This window comes from Chelonia mydas, chromosome 2 (assembly GCF_015237465.2).
Source record: "Chelonia mydas isolate rCheMyd1 chromosome 2, rCheMyd1.pri.v2, whole genome shotgun sequence".
Taxonomy (NCBI): domain Eukaryota; kingdom Metazoa; phylum Chordata; order Testudines; family Cheloniidae; genus Chelonia; species Chelonia mydas.
Genome location: NC_057850.1, coordinates 706,790 through 720,222, shown reverse-complemented (window position 1 = coordinate 720,222; position 13,433 = coordinate 706,790). Strand labels below are relative to the sequence as shown.

At 50.7% G+C, this 13,433-nt stretch overlaps 1 protein-coding gene across 48 annotated transcripts in view; it reads left to right on the top strand.

Moving 5' to 3' along the window:
* Positions 1 to 590: 590 nt before the first annotated feature.
* The window catches only part of SCRIB (scribble planar cell polarity protein), a 240,891-nt gene continuing 228,048 nt past the window's right edge, over positions 591 to 13,433 (top strand). For 39 of the 48 annotated variants that reach the window (XM_037891689.2, XM_037891716.2, XM_043538871.1 and 36 more), the window contains exon 1: positions 591 to 834. In XM_037891689.2, coding sequence (XP_037747617.1) covers positions 673 to 834 — 162 coding nt within the window. In that variant the 5' untranslated portion in view covers positions 591 to 672. The remainder of the gene's footprint in view (positions 835 to 13,433) is intronic. The other 9 variants (XM_043538880.1, XM_043538883.1, XM_043538877.1 and 6 more) reach the window with 2 other exon arrangements.

The window sequence follows — 13,433 nt, the reverse complement described above, 5'->3', positions numbered from 1 at the left end:
TGGGAGCCGTAGTTCCGGGTGGGGCGGGGGAGCCCGCGGGGCATGCTGGGAGCCGTAGTTCCGGGTGGGGCGGGAGTCCGCGGGGCATGCTGGGAGCCGTAGTTCCGGGAGGGGCGGGAGGCCGCGGGGCATGCTGGGAGCCGTAGTTCCGGGAGGGGCGGGAGGCCGCGGGGCATGCTGGGAGCCGTAGTTCCAGATGACCAGACTCGGATTCCCAGGACCCATCACGGGGGCGGAGCGGCCGCGGCCTGAGGAGCCGGCGGGGCCCGAGCGCTGCAGCGACCCGGGCTGGAGTCGGAACCGCCGCGGCCTGAGTCTGAGGGAACCAGGCCCAGCGTGGCGGCCATGCGGAGCTCGCGCCTCCCCGGCCACTGAGACCCGGGGCCGCCCAGGAGGAGCCGGAGCCGGAGCGTCGGGACCCTTCCCCGGCCCGGCCCGGCCCGGCCCTTCCTCCTCCCGGAGCCGCCCCTCAGCGGCCCCGGCCCCGGGCCGCCCCCCCCGCCCCTCAGCGCGCTCCCCCCCCCCCCCCCGCCCTGCCCCTCAGCGGCTCCCGCCTCCGCCCCGCCCCGCCCCGGCGCGGCCGCCTCCGCCCCCCCCAGCCCCGAGCCGCCCCGGCGCGGCCGCCCGGCCCGCTCCCCTGTGCCGGCCGGAGCCGCGCGGCCGCCCGGCAGGATGCTGCGCTGCATGCCGCCGCTGTGGCGCTGTAACCGGCACGTGGAGGCGCTGGACCGGCGGCACTGCTCGCTGCAGGCCGTGCCCGAGGAGATCTACCGCTACAGCCGCTCGCTGGAGGAGCTGCTGCTGGACGCCAACCAGCTGCGGGAGCTGCCCAAGGTCGGCGCCCGCTGGGTGGGGCGGGAGCCCGTGTCGGGGGCGGGCCGGCCCGCAGGGAGCTGGGGGTCCCGGGGCCGCGGGCCTGGGGGCCGGCTGGAGGCGCGGGGCCAGGGTGGGAAGGGTGTGGGCGAGCCGTCGGGGGAGGGGTACTGGGGGGCGCTGGAGGGGGCGTGACCGCAGAAGCGCTGGGGTTGGGGCGGGGGCGCCGCGGGTGGGGAGCACTGGAAAGGGGGAAGCGCCTGTGCCGCTGTGGGGCTGGGTGAAAGAGGAGCGCTTGGCTGGCGAGCAGAGCGGGTAACCGGGCAAGGCAGCGGGAATAGCAAGCTGATGCTGGTAACGGGGGATATTGGGGAGCCGTGGGGTTGTGTACAGGTAACAGGGAGGCTCTGGGAGGCATCGATAGACTCTAAATAGAAGGAATTTGGTGTATGGGGGCAGGGAATAAGGAGCTGGAGGGGTTGTAGTTAATCCATCTTTATTTCCCTATAGAAATTTTCCTGAAAAACCCCAACCCATTCAAATGTTGGGGTCAGTGGGAAAGGCTCTTGGTCTGGTTCAAACTTCTGCCTTCTCTTGGGGCTGAGACTGCTTTGAACAGGCTTGACCCCTCACCCGTTCAGTTTCCGCAACTTCGTCTTTAGGGTTGGTGCGGGGATGGAGGGCGCTTGGTAAAAGTCTGAATAAATGTACCTCACTTCCTCCTAGCACCTTTTCCATTTCACCTGCTCTTATTACCTACCCCTTGGAGAATCCCACCATGTGTAAATCCAGATTTCCTCTGTGGCGGCTGGACTGGGCTCTAGCAGCTTGCAAGGATAGATTTGATTTGTGTGTTGGGAGCATTTGTCCCTCCTGGTGGTGCTGTCCCATCCCGGGGACTCGCTACCAGAGCTCTTTCTGATGGCTCTTCTGCTCGTCTACACTTACACCAACGAGGGGTACAGCTGCTCTTGTTCTGGTGCTGCTGCAGTGCTTAGTGAAGATGCTACCTAGGCTGACCCGGAGAGCTTCTCCCGTTTGCATAGTTAATCCACCTCCGTGAGAGGTGGTAGCTGTGTTGCCGGGAGAAGCCCTTCCTTTGACAGAGCGCTGTTTACACAGGGGTTAGGTCCGTAAAATTACGTCGCTCAGGGGGGTGGATTTTCTACCCCTGAGCGACGTAGTTATACTGACATAAGATCAAGCCTTAGTTTGAAATGTTAAGTTCTATGTGGCCTGATAACTTTAGTCCCCTGAATCTTTTTAGGGTTTTATAATTGCCCTGTGCCCATCTCCATAGTGCCTGAGTTCCAGGAAGGGAAGCACTCTGTTTCCCACGGACACCTGCACTTTTTAGCCTTTGTAGGATGACTTCTGCAGGACTGTCAGTATACACAGCAGCATACAGCAGGGGGACAAATAGCACGTCCCTGTACTTAGGGGCTTAGTTTGCAAGCACAGCAGGTCAGATTCTTGCATTAGAGTTGTGAGGGGCTCTTAGATCATTTAATCCAGTCTCTGTGACCAGTTCATGGCGGGTGAATGCAATACTGAATGGCATGAGCATAGTCTAGCAAGAAAGTTTTGTTGCAGGGCAGGGAGGGAGCTTCGTCAACAGAGATTCAGAGGCTCTTCCATGCGTAGGGAGAGTCATAAAAGAAGGCATTGAGTCTAGAGTGGGTGGGTGAAGAAGTTGATGGGGAGAGGTCAGAAGAAGCTTGGGTGGAGCAGAGAGAGCGGGACTGTGGAGGAGGGTGCAATTGGGCAGGATTGAAAGTAATAGAGAAGTTACTGGGTAGCTGCATCTTGGAGGGGCAGCGATGGGAGATGTGAGGATGGGAGGCTGCACTAGCAGGTGGGAGATGATGGAAGCCTGGGCAGGCAGACTAGTTACATGGAGAGAAGGAAGGAGCTGGGACAAGGAACCAAGCTTGACACCAGACATGTAAGAATGACTGCCGTGCTGAGTGACTGAGGAGGAGGAGAGCTGGCAGTGGGAGACCATGGGTAGTGTCTGACTTGGGAAATCATCCAAATTAAACATGGCAGCTGAGGTCTCACCATGGAAAGTGTGGCTGGAGAAGCGAAGGCTAAAGTTGCTCATATTCCATGCTGAGGATTGCAGGAGACAAAGGAATGTAGCCGTGGGGACTCACCGTGTGGGGTCCAGATCCTTTGAGCACTTCTTTCCTGCCCAAACTCCTGGAGTGACACTGACCCAGGACAGAAGGTGCCTCCCTTGTGGGTTCCAGGTTGCAGCTGGTCCAAAGAGCTCTCGTTGCTGGCTCCTAGTGGGGAGGAGGGAAGTTAGGATGATGCTTGTGGGTGCACTGGCAAGCTCTGTCTGCTTTGCATAGATTCCTTCCTGCTCTGGCTCCCTGCTGTTTGCATCAGTAGCAGGGCCCTTTCCTGGTAGGTGGGAGTTGTTGACTGTAGAGTTCCCTCCTGCTTCACTGCAGTTGGCCTGGGGCAGGAGGTACCTCCTTTGTCCACGGGCTGGGCTCCTGCAGCTCTGAGCCCAGCTGTGTGAAACCCAAGGCCAGACGAGGCCTCTGCTGGGCTAATTAAGATCAGCTTTTATTTTGCTGGGACCTGGGTGGAGGCTTCTGGGTTTTTATTTACTTCTGTGGAGGAGTAAAGCTGCTCCTTCTAATCTCTCAGCACTAACTCAGCCCCTCCCTGGTATGGAGGGAGACAGCCAGCAAAGATTAATCAATGGCTTCAGCTCTTCCCGTCCTGCCTGTTGTACTGCCGTGTTGCACTCTGCTGCCCTGTGGAAAGGAGGGTGGGCAATGAGCAGGTCCCCTTGGTCTTTGTGTGGAATTCTCTGCATCTCAGGCCTTGTCTAAACACACAAGTGGCAGTAATTTAACAGATTCAGCTTAGAAACTGCTTTTGTTTGATTGGTGCTTGAATGTGTTAGGAATCAGTTTAGTTAAATTGGCACAACCTTTGTGTTTCAACATAGCCTGTGTTTCTAAGTTAGGTGTAGCTGGGGCAGCTGCTGCTGTAGTGGTCCTGTCTGAGGCTGAGCAGCTGGTTTCCTCACTCAACTCATCCCTTCCCCTCTGCCACAGCTTTCCCTTTTGTCAAATCCTGGACAGTAGCGACTCTGATGAAGATTTCAGGGATAACAGTGGACAAGAACCTCCACTGAGCTCCCCCTGCGATCCTGTGGTAGAAAAAGCTAATATGATCCTTGGATATATAAACAGGGGAGTAGGAGTGGGGTGGTGATTTTAAATCTCAATACAGTATTGTTGAGACCAATATTGGAATACTGTGTCCAGTTCTGGTGTCCACATTTTAAAAAAGGAAGTTGAAAAATTGGAGAAAAGACACACAAATGAGTTGAGGGCTGACGAAAATGCCTTATAGTGAGAGATTGAAAGAGCTCAATCTATTATAGTTTATCAAAAAAAAATTATATGGCTTGATTATAGTGTATAAGAACCTTGAGAGGAGGAAAATGCCAGGTGCTCATCTATTCAGTGGAGAGAGACATAACAAGAACCAATGGCTGCAACTTAAAGCAAGAAAATTCAAATTTAAAGTCTGTGCCTAACAGTGCGGTTAATTAACCATTGGAACAAATTACCAAGTGAAGCTCAACCTATTCAGCTAACAAAGAGCAGGTTAAGGGGTGACTTGATTACAGTCTACCTACATGGAGAACCAATATTTAATAGCCCCCTCAGTCTAGCAGAGAAAGGTCTAACATGATCCAATGGCTGGAAATTGAAGCTAGACAAATTCAGACTGGAAATAAGGTGTAAATTTGTATCAATGACGGTAACTAACCCATGGAACAATTTACCAAGGGTCATGGTGTATTTTCCATTACTGACAATTTTTAAATCAGGATTGGATGTTTTTTCTAAAAGGCATGCTCTGGGAATTATTTAGGGGAAGTTCTACGGCCTGTGTTATAGAGAAATCAGACTAGATGATCACAATGACCCCTTCTGGCCTCAGAATTATGGAAGTGGTGAATTCTCGATCTCTTGATGTCTTCATATCAAGACTAGATTATTATAATGATCCGTTATGGCCTTAAACTATACGAAAATGAATATATGAAATGTGGATTGATACCCCCATCTGTGGGGGTTCTGAGGCCAGAGTCAAGATCAGTGTGTTGGGCAGTGTACAGACACATGGGATACACCAAGGAGTACTCATTCTAGGACAAAGCACAAATTAGTGTAACAGTAGAGGCGGGTTGGGAGCAGCAGGATCACAAAGCTATGCAGGCTGCTGTGTACTCAGTTACATTGGACTCAATGGCAGAAATCTCTCTCTGCCCAGGGTGGCCTTCATGCTGTGCTTGCCCGTTATATGGGCCCTGTACAAAGCAAGGAAGGGTGGAGGCAGAGAGATGGGAAAGACTAGTTAGGTTCTGTTCAGTCCTTTTTCAGGGACCAGTTGGGGCTTTCATTGCACCCGCTGAATCTCTCCTCTCAGTAATTTCACTAGCTAACTTCCTGCACCCACTGAGATACAGGCAGCCCTGGGCCAGCTGCCTGCTACATCTTTATATATTTGAGGATCCCCTTGTCAGCTCCTTCGTGATAGTTATTCTCACAGAATCTCCCTCCTTTACCTGCTAGCCAGACTGTGACTTACTCGGTATCTCAGGGGCTCTAGAAATGGTTGGGTCCCTTCCCCTCTGGTTGCTGGACCTACTTTTCTGTGTTTGTTTATATAATCCCTCCTTACTCCACTTGACTGTAGTAATTCATGCTGCTTTTTGCAGATGTATCTGGCTGTGTCTCCTTGAACCATGACATTGATAAATATAGGGAGCAGCGTAGTGAGAGGTAATGATAGCTGGACCGTCATGTGTGGGGAGGAAGATGAACTAGGTGATCTCTGGGCCTTGTCCATCTGTAGATCCTGTGAAGCTTTGTTACCTCTCCCTCTTCCATTTGGCTTCAGGCCATTTTAGCCATGTCTCTGAGCTGGTCCCTTACAATCCACCTTCCTATTCTCTGCGTTCTTCATTTTCAGAGGAATCGTTTGTGCCTAATGGTGTCTGAGGAGCCCCCACTGCTTTCTCCCACTCAGGGGGATTTTAATTCTTCTTCCCAGGGCCCCCATGAGATTTCTTCATTCCCCCAAATTTGCTTCGCTGCATTCTAACGCCTTGTGTTACTGCACTCTCTGAATACCGCACTCCTTGTTGTGCTAAGTTCAGGCTGCGTGGGGTCATTGACTCCCAACTATCCTGTCATTCTCACATTCTCAGCCCATTTCTTCCTTTCAGAGGTAGATCTTTGGTATTTGTATTGTGGTGCCTCGCAAAGGCCCCCCCATGAGGAATGGCATCTCGTGGTGCTGGGTGCTCCACAAACACATAGGATGATGTGACCTCTGCCTTGAAGTTGTAATCCAATTGCAAACAAGATGCACCAAGTGTGTGTGTGAGTAGCTATTGCATACCGTGAGGGTTCTCAGTCACTGACAGTTGTTTTGGTATAGTTCAAGCAAATAATTGCGTATTCATGGCTGCTCAGCTGGCCTGTTGTTAATGGCTGATTCCTTGTAGGAGTCCTGGCAGAAGTAGATTTGGAGAGGATTTGGAAGGAGGGAGTAGTAGCCTGACGGATCAGTGCAGGAAGGGCCTTCCATACATAAGGTTGGCATGGAAGAAAGCATGAGGATATTTGTGAGAGCAGTTGACACATGGACCTTTGTGGCTGGCATCATTGAGGGGAAGGGTGTGTGTGATAGAGCAGGTTTCAGAGTAGCAGCCGTGTTAGTCTGTATCCGCAAAAAGAACAGGAGGACTTGTGGCACCTTAGAGACTAACCAATTTATTTGAGCATAAGCTTTCGTGAGCTACAGCTATCTCTCTGTGATAGAGCAGATAAGCAACAAGGAGCGGAGATCTGGATATTTCTTGGACTTTTTTGTAAATTTTTGCTTTGTCAGCTGTGGTCCACCCTCTGCTGTGATCTAGACCAGTGGTTCCCAAACTTGTTCCACCGCTTGTGCAGGAAAAGTCCCTGGCGGGCCGGGCCAGTTTGTTTACCTGCTTCGTCTGCAGGTTCGGCCGATCGCGGCTCCCAGTGGCCGCGGTTCGCTGCTTCGGGCCAATGGGAGCTGCTGGAAGCAGCGCGTGATCGGCCGAACCTGCGGACACAGCAGGTAGGTAAACCGGTCCGCCCGGGGCTTTCCCTGCACAAGTGGCTGAACAAGTTTAGGAACCACTGATCTAGACTCATCTCTCAAGCTAAGCAGGTTCAGGCCTGGGCAGTACTTGGATGGGAGATCTCCAGTGAATGTTCAGGGTGCCAGGGTGGATTTGATTTAAATCACTAGTCAGGAAGACTCGATTTAATCATGGAATGCATAAAAGTGCATTCTTGTTGGTTGTTATAACCTTAATACATACTCTTCACAACTCAGAGATAGATGAGACCCAAACTGGGTCTCTCTTACGGACTGCTGCCATTCTAGGTTTTCCCTTCTAGTTAGGAAATGGTATGGTAGATCTCAAATCAATGAAGTCTACACTCAGAAAGACCTCAAGACTTCTGGAATATGCTGCTCAAACAGTTTCACTTTTGTTTCACTTTTACTGCCTGTCCCTCCCTTCTCACATTTATCTCCAGACTTCTTCTCCTTGTCCAGATCTATTCTGCCCCCTACAATCTTCTATTCATTAAACTTTTTGAAACTTTGCACTTTTAGAGAGAGGTAAGGGATTGACTCTGTGTACACAAATTTGCAGAGGGACAATAGGGTTGAGGTCTGTTATTTCTCACCTCTTCATTTATTTATTTATTTAAAACATTTTTGCTGTTAACAAGCATGTTACCTCTGGAGATACAAATCCACAGTTTGAGAACTGCAAAACTAAGCATCTCTGATGGTATCTTCTAGACTGAACACTGAGTCCCATTGGGTAGATAGAAAAATTAACCTAAATAATCTATACAGAAGCCCCTGGAGTCCCATGAGATCGGGTCCCTCATCCATGAACTATTAGAGCTCACTTTTCATGTAATGTTTAAGAAAAATGTTGTATATATTGTCTCATACTGTAGAATTAGAATTTATAATCCCTATTCCATGATGAGATACATTATAGCTCAAAGATATCTTGATTAAAACTATCCTTAGATAGGTTTCTCCTCAAAAATCCGATTTAAATAAAAAAAATCAGGTTTTTTTTTTTTTTTAAATCATTGATTTTTATGCACCCTGCAGGGTGCAGCAGCAGCAAGAAATGGCGGTGCCTCAGCTGGCACTCTTCCCTCTGAGTCCGTGACAGACCCGTGCCCCACTGTGGTGCTCGAGGGGTGCTGTGCTCCATGGAGTGGCAGTAGGGGCTGTCTTTACTCAGTCAGTGCTGACCGTAATGCCCCAGCGTGGCGCTAGGGGGTACTGTGCTGCTGATGCTACTGTCTCTCACGTGAGATTTAAATTGAGGCCCTGAGCAGTTGTGGTCAGTAACAATCCCACAGTACTTTGCAGGAGTAAAGTGTTAGCCCTGGTGTCCTGGCCAAATTCTAGCTCGGGGCTTTTCTTCTCACAACCTAAATTCCCTTGAAGTTTAATCTGGACCTGGAAATCCACTTTGCTTCTGCTCTAAACTCTTGTGTAATGTTGCAGATAGCTGTGAAACAGCTGCTGCATTCCACCCCAGAGGGGGGCTAAATTCCCAGTTTCCTGCTGAGGTGCCTGTGAAGAATCAGCTGGAGAGCCTCGGGCTCTGAGACTGCTTGCTTTGTGTCTTAGCTGGAATGTTTTCCTGGCATTTAAGTATTTTCATGTATTTGAAACACATTCCTTAGGGCCTGATATGTGGGGTTAAATAGCAGGAAATCCGGCTGATCTGCATTACAGGGGGCTGTGTCACTGCTGCCAAGGAGCAGTCAGCCCACAGGTGTTTGGGTACTCCTCTGCTCTCAGCCCATGTGCACGTACCCCTCCCATTGGTTTTGGGGTTTTGTACTCTGGTGTGTGTGCGCGTGCTTGGAGCCTAGTCTGCTTTTGTCTTGTTCCGTGTGCTGCAGCACTGGTGAGTGTGTCCTACCTTTGCTCTCCTCACTGCAGCCCTAGGTTCTGGTGAGCGCTGCTGTGCATGTGGTTTGGTTGCTGCAGAGTATCATCCGTTTCTGCTCAGGGCTCTGTCACTGAGCTACTGCCTTTGTTACTGGTTTAGGTGTCCTCTCGCTAGCCTAGCATCTCCCCCACCCTGGATCTGCACCCCCTTGTGCGGGGATCTTGTTATCTAAGCAAGATTGGTTGGGTCTGATTAATGTTATGATGTGGGTGGGGGGACCTCCAAGGGACATCAGGTACTACAGGGATTGGGGTGGGGAGCTGACTAGGGGATGCTCTGCCATCTGATTCATATGAACGGCCATACTGGGTCAGACCAAAGGTCCATCTAGCCCAGCATTCTGTCTTCTGACAGTGGCCAACGCCAGGTGCCCCAGAGGAAATGAACTCAGAACTGACCCCATGCGCCAGTCCTGTGCTAGGGGTGCTGTGATGCTGGAGAAGTCTTTCAAATGGGACTTAAAACTGATATTGCGATCTCTCATAGTTATTCATGGTCCTTTGGGCTTTCTCACAGGAGTAGGTGTGCTAACTAACCCCATTGTCTTGACAAAATCTCAGTTTGGGTAATTGCATCCTACTTCTGAATTCCCTCTGCCATTTCAATTAGATATTCCCTCTGCCCTTTCACTCTTCTAAACTGTTTTGTAGTGTTACTATGTAGCTGTTAAGCAGCTGCTGTATCCCAACAACAGAGGATGCGGCATTTTGGCACCAGGTGAGAGATCCCTGTCTGAACAGCTGCTGTTCAGAGGGAGTTGCATTTCATAGATTATAAAGCCAGGACGGACCACTGTGATACTCTAATCTGACTTCTTGCATAACACAGACCATAGAACTTCACCAAAGTCATTCTTGGTTGAACTAGAGCATATTTTGTAGGAAAGCATTCAATCAATCTTGATTTAAAAATGCTGATGATGGAGAATCCATCACAACCCTTGGTAAGTTGCCCCAATGGTTAATTACCCTCACTATTAGAAACTTACGTCTTATTTCCACTCTGACTTTGTCTCGGTTCCACTTCTAGCCATTGCTAGACTGAAGGGTTCAATATCAAGTATTTGTTCTCCATGTAGGTACTTATAGACTGTGATCAAGGTGCTCGTTAACCTTCTCTTTGTTATGCTAAATAGATGGAATTCCGTGAGTCTCTCACTATAAAGCCCGTTTTCTAATCCTTTAATCATTCTTGTGGCTCTTCTCTGACCCCTCTCTACTTACTCAAGAACATCCTTCTTGAGAGGTGGACACTAGAGCTGGACACAATATTCCAGCAGCGGTCTCACTGGTGCCAAATACAGAGGTAATACAACCTCTCTACTCCTACTTGAGATCCCTGTGTTATGCGTTCCAGAATTGCATTAGCATTTTCAGTGCCAGGTGATCCTATGTGTTACACCTGCCTTCTCGAGGGTTGAATTTAATGGCTGGAAAACCTGTGCAATACTCTGACAGGCAGCCCTAGAGCAGGGCAAAGCATCCCCATCTCTCCCACTGTAGCGGGGGGGCTGGGCTAAGACAAACCACAGCAGTGGGTGAAAGCGAAGGGGGACTGGCTTGGGAGTGCACTTTGTTTGGGATTCCTCTCTCAATGCCGGGGTGTGTGTGTGTGTGTATATGTGTGTTGGCGTTTGAAGTAGTGTGGTGCTTAGGCTCGACTCTCCCTGATCATTAGTTTGTGTTGGCAGAAGGATGGGTCACTGCTAGAAGCTGGACTGTTACTTTGCATCTGATGAAGTGGGTTTTATCCCACGATAGCTTGTGCCCAAATAAATTTGTTAGTCTCTAAGGTGCCACGAAGACTTCTTGTTGTTTTTGCTGATAGAGACTAACATGGCTACCACTCTGAAATTTGTTGAGGCAGATTATGTAGCCTGCAGGGACTGGCTGGCTGACTGAGTCCCAAACATGTGCTAGGTCCTCCTTGATTCCATGGTCTGGGTGTGCAAGGAGCTGGCTCTGAGCACGGTTGCTTGGAGGGGAGAAATGGGCAAGACAGGGAGAATCTTTTAGGAATGATCTGATCTTGTCTGTGCTCTACAGTCTCTGCTCCCAGCCCTGCTGGGTGTCACCAATGCAGCCTGCCTTCCCCAAGCAAGAGGATTCCACCTACGCAGTCCAGAAAGAGACAGTTCCTACTGTCTGCTTCCTCTGTTGATGTGGCATCATGCTTGGCCCCGTAGTCCCACAGGCTGGGAAGGCAGAAGTGCAGGTTTTGCAGTACTGTTGACTTGGCCACGGGGAACACCCAGCAGATTTTATGCCGTGTGTTTGAGGCAAACTTGCAACATACAAAGGTCCACATCTACACAGAAATAGAGGAGTGGAAAATAATATCTGTGAGCACCTTGAGGAGGAGCCACTTGTGTGACATCTTACTGCCAAGCACCCGGCTGTTGTCTGAGCCTCCCCCTTCATTTCAGTGACAAATATACAATTCTGCTACGTTACTCCTATGAGCTCTGTGCAGCCAGCCTGGTCCGGCCCAGTGATGGGGCGGGGCGCTAGGTGCTCTCTCTCGGAGCACTGCGTCGCCAGTCCGGCCCAGTAATTGGTTGGGGAGCTGAGCTCTGTTCTGGCTCATGAATAGCAGTGCAGCAGAACTGTTAATTATGTTCTAGCTACAGGATCTAATCCTGCCCTTAGTTACGGGTGCGTTGTCATGCTGAAGTCAATGGAGCTTCATTGGCAGAGCTTGGCCTGAAGATTCTCCTAAGGCTGATGAGCTGTAAACAGGACAGAGTCTGCCTTGTTATTCTGATCCCAGGCAGGGGAGAGGTTTGCAGAACTGGGATCTGGAAAAACAGTGCCTGTTGACTTGGTTTCTGAGAGAGCCCAGATGTTGTGTATTGCCGAGCAGAGCCTGATATACCTCTGGGCCTCGTTCACAGTGCAGCCTTTGGGTCACATTGAGGTGATGAAGTATTATTTAATACGAAAGGGGGAGAGAACCAAGAGCTTCTTTGTGGCTGGTGGAGCCTGGGAGTCTCCTCACTCTGAAGGGCAGAGCTCAGTCGACTTTGACAGTAGCTCTTTGAACCCCTTGGGCCTGGCACTATTCTCCTGTAAGTTGTAAATAACTTGTTTACAATGCAGGTTGTACACAGGTCTCTAGCGGTCATACTGGTTATCTCCTACACATTCCACCTCCGTATCTCAGAGGTTGCCCCATACAGAGAGCTCCATCTTAATCATGGCTTCTGCAGCTGCTCTGGCTCAGGGAGTCTTTGAAATGCTGTGAGGCAGCGGAATGTCTCCCTTGCTGCTCTGCTCCAGTTGGGAGTCCCCTCTCATGGGGGCTCAAGGACGAAGCATGCCATGGATTTGACTCCAAACCCACTTAACTCAGGAGGCAAATGTCACCCCAAGCTGATGTCACTTGACATGCCTCCCCACATGGTCCCCGCTGTCTGCTAGGAGGGGTCCGGGCTGTGAAACCTGTTTCCCTGGAGCTGTCTGTGTTGCAGAACAATGAGTGTCATTCTCCCATGCAGAATTGGAAAGGCGACTGGGGATTCCTCGTGCCCTTCCCCCTCCCGGCCTAGGGATTGCTCTCCAATGAAGTGAGCTGTAGCTCACAAAAGCTTATGCTCAAATAAATTTGTTAGTCTCTAAGGTGCCACAAGTACTCCTTTTCTTTTTGCGGATACAGACTAACATGGCTGCTACTCGGAAACCTCTCCTCACTGTGTGCAGGTTGGAGGGGGTGGGGACTGTCAATTAGATGAAAGTGGAGGGATAAAAGCAGTGGGCTGCTGAACCCTTGAGTATTAGGGAACAAAGTCCCCTCTGTGCTGGGGGGCTCTCTCCCTGGATGAGGCTGCTGTACCCGATGAGGGGGCTGGACTGGTTACTGAAGTGTGAAATGGGCAAATTCAGTAGCACATATGAGGGTCAGACACCATATAGTAACCTCCCAAATCACAGATTTGTAACCTGGGATAGGGACCCATTCTGTTTCCGGAAGCGATCAGCAGGGGAGGCGGAACGGCAGCTAGTGCTATAGCCTCGGACAGAACAGGCCTCCTTCAGCCTCATCTTGTAGTATTTTTGAGAACTGATTCAGAAAAGGAAGAATCATGAAGCCAATCTGGGAAGACATTCATATTCTCCCCACTCTCTTCCAGAGAGAGAGTTAGTTCTAGGGACCTGTAACTCAGTGGTCAAAGTCCTCTGCATCCTCCCTCTCCTTGGCTATACGTGAATAAGTTACATTCAGATCCAAGGGGTGGGGGAGGGCACAGCAAGGGCTGGCTTAGAGTCCTGTTACTATGTGATTTGAGAAAGGGCACTCAGCTCTGGCCATGCCATCCTGGCGCTGTGGCTCCAGTTTCCTGTTGCCCCATTGGCTGTCAGACTGACCCCCAGCAGTTTGTAACCATTTGGCTCTGTATCCTCGCTTCCCCCCAACCCTTGCCATACTGCATCACGCCAATGAGTCGAGCTAGCACTGTATCCTTCCCCCTCCTCCTGCTGTCCCACGTCAGACCAATGGACCTACCTCTAATGTGCCTCTTGCTGGGAACCAGCAAGTGCTGGCATAG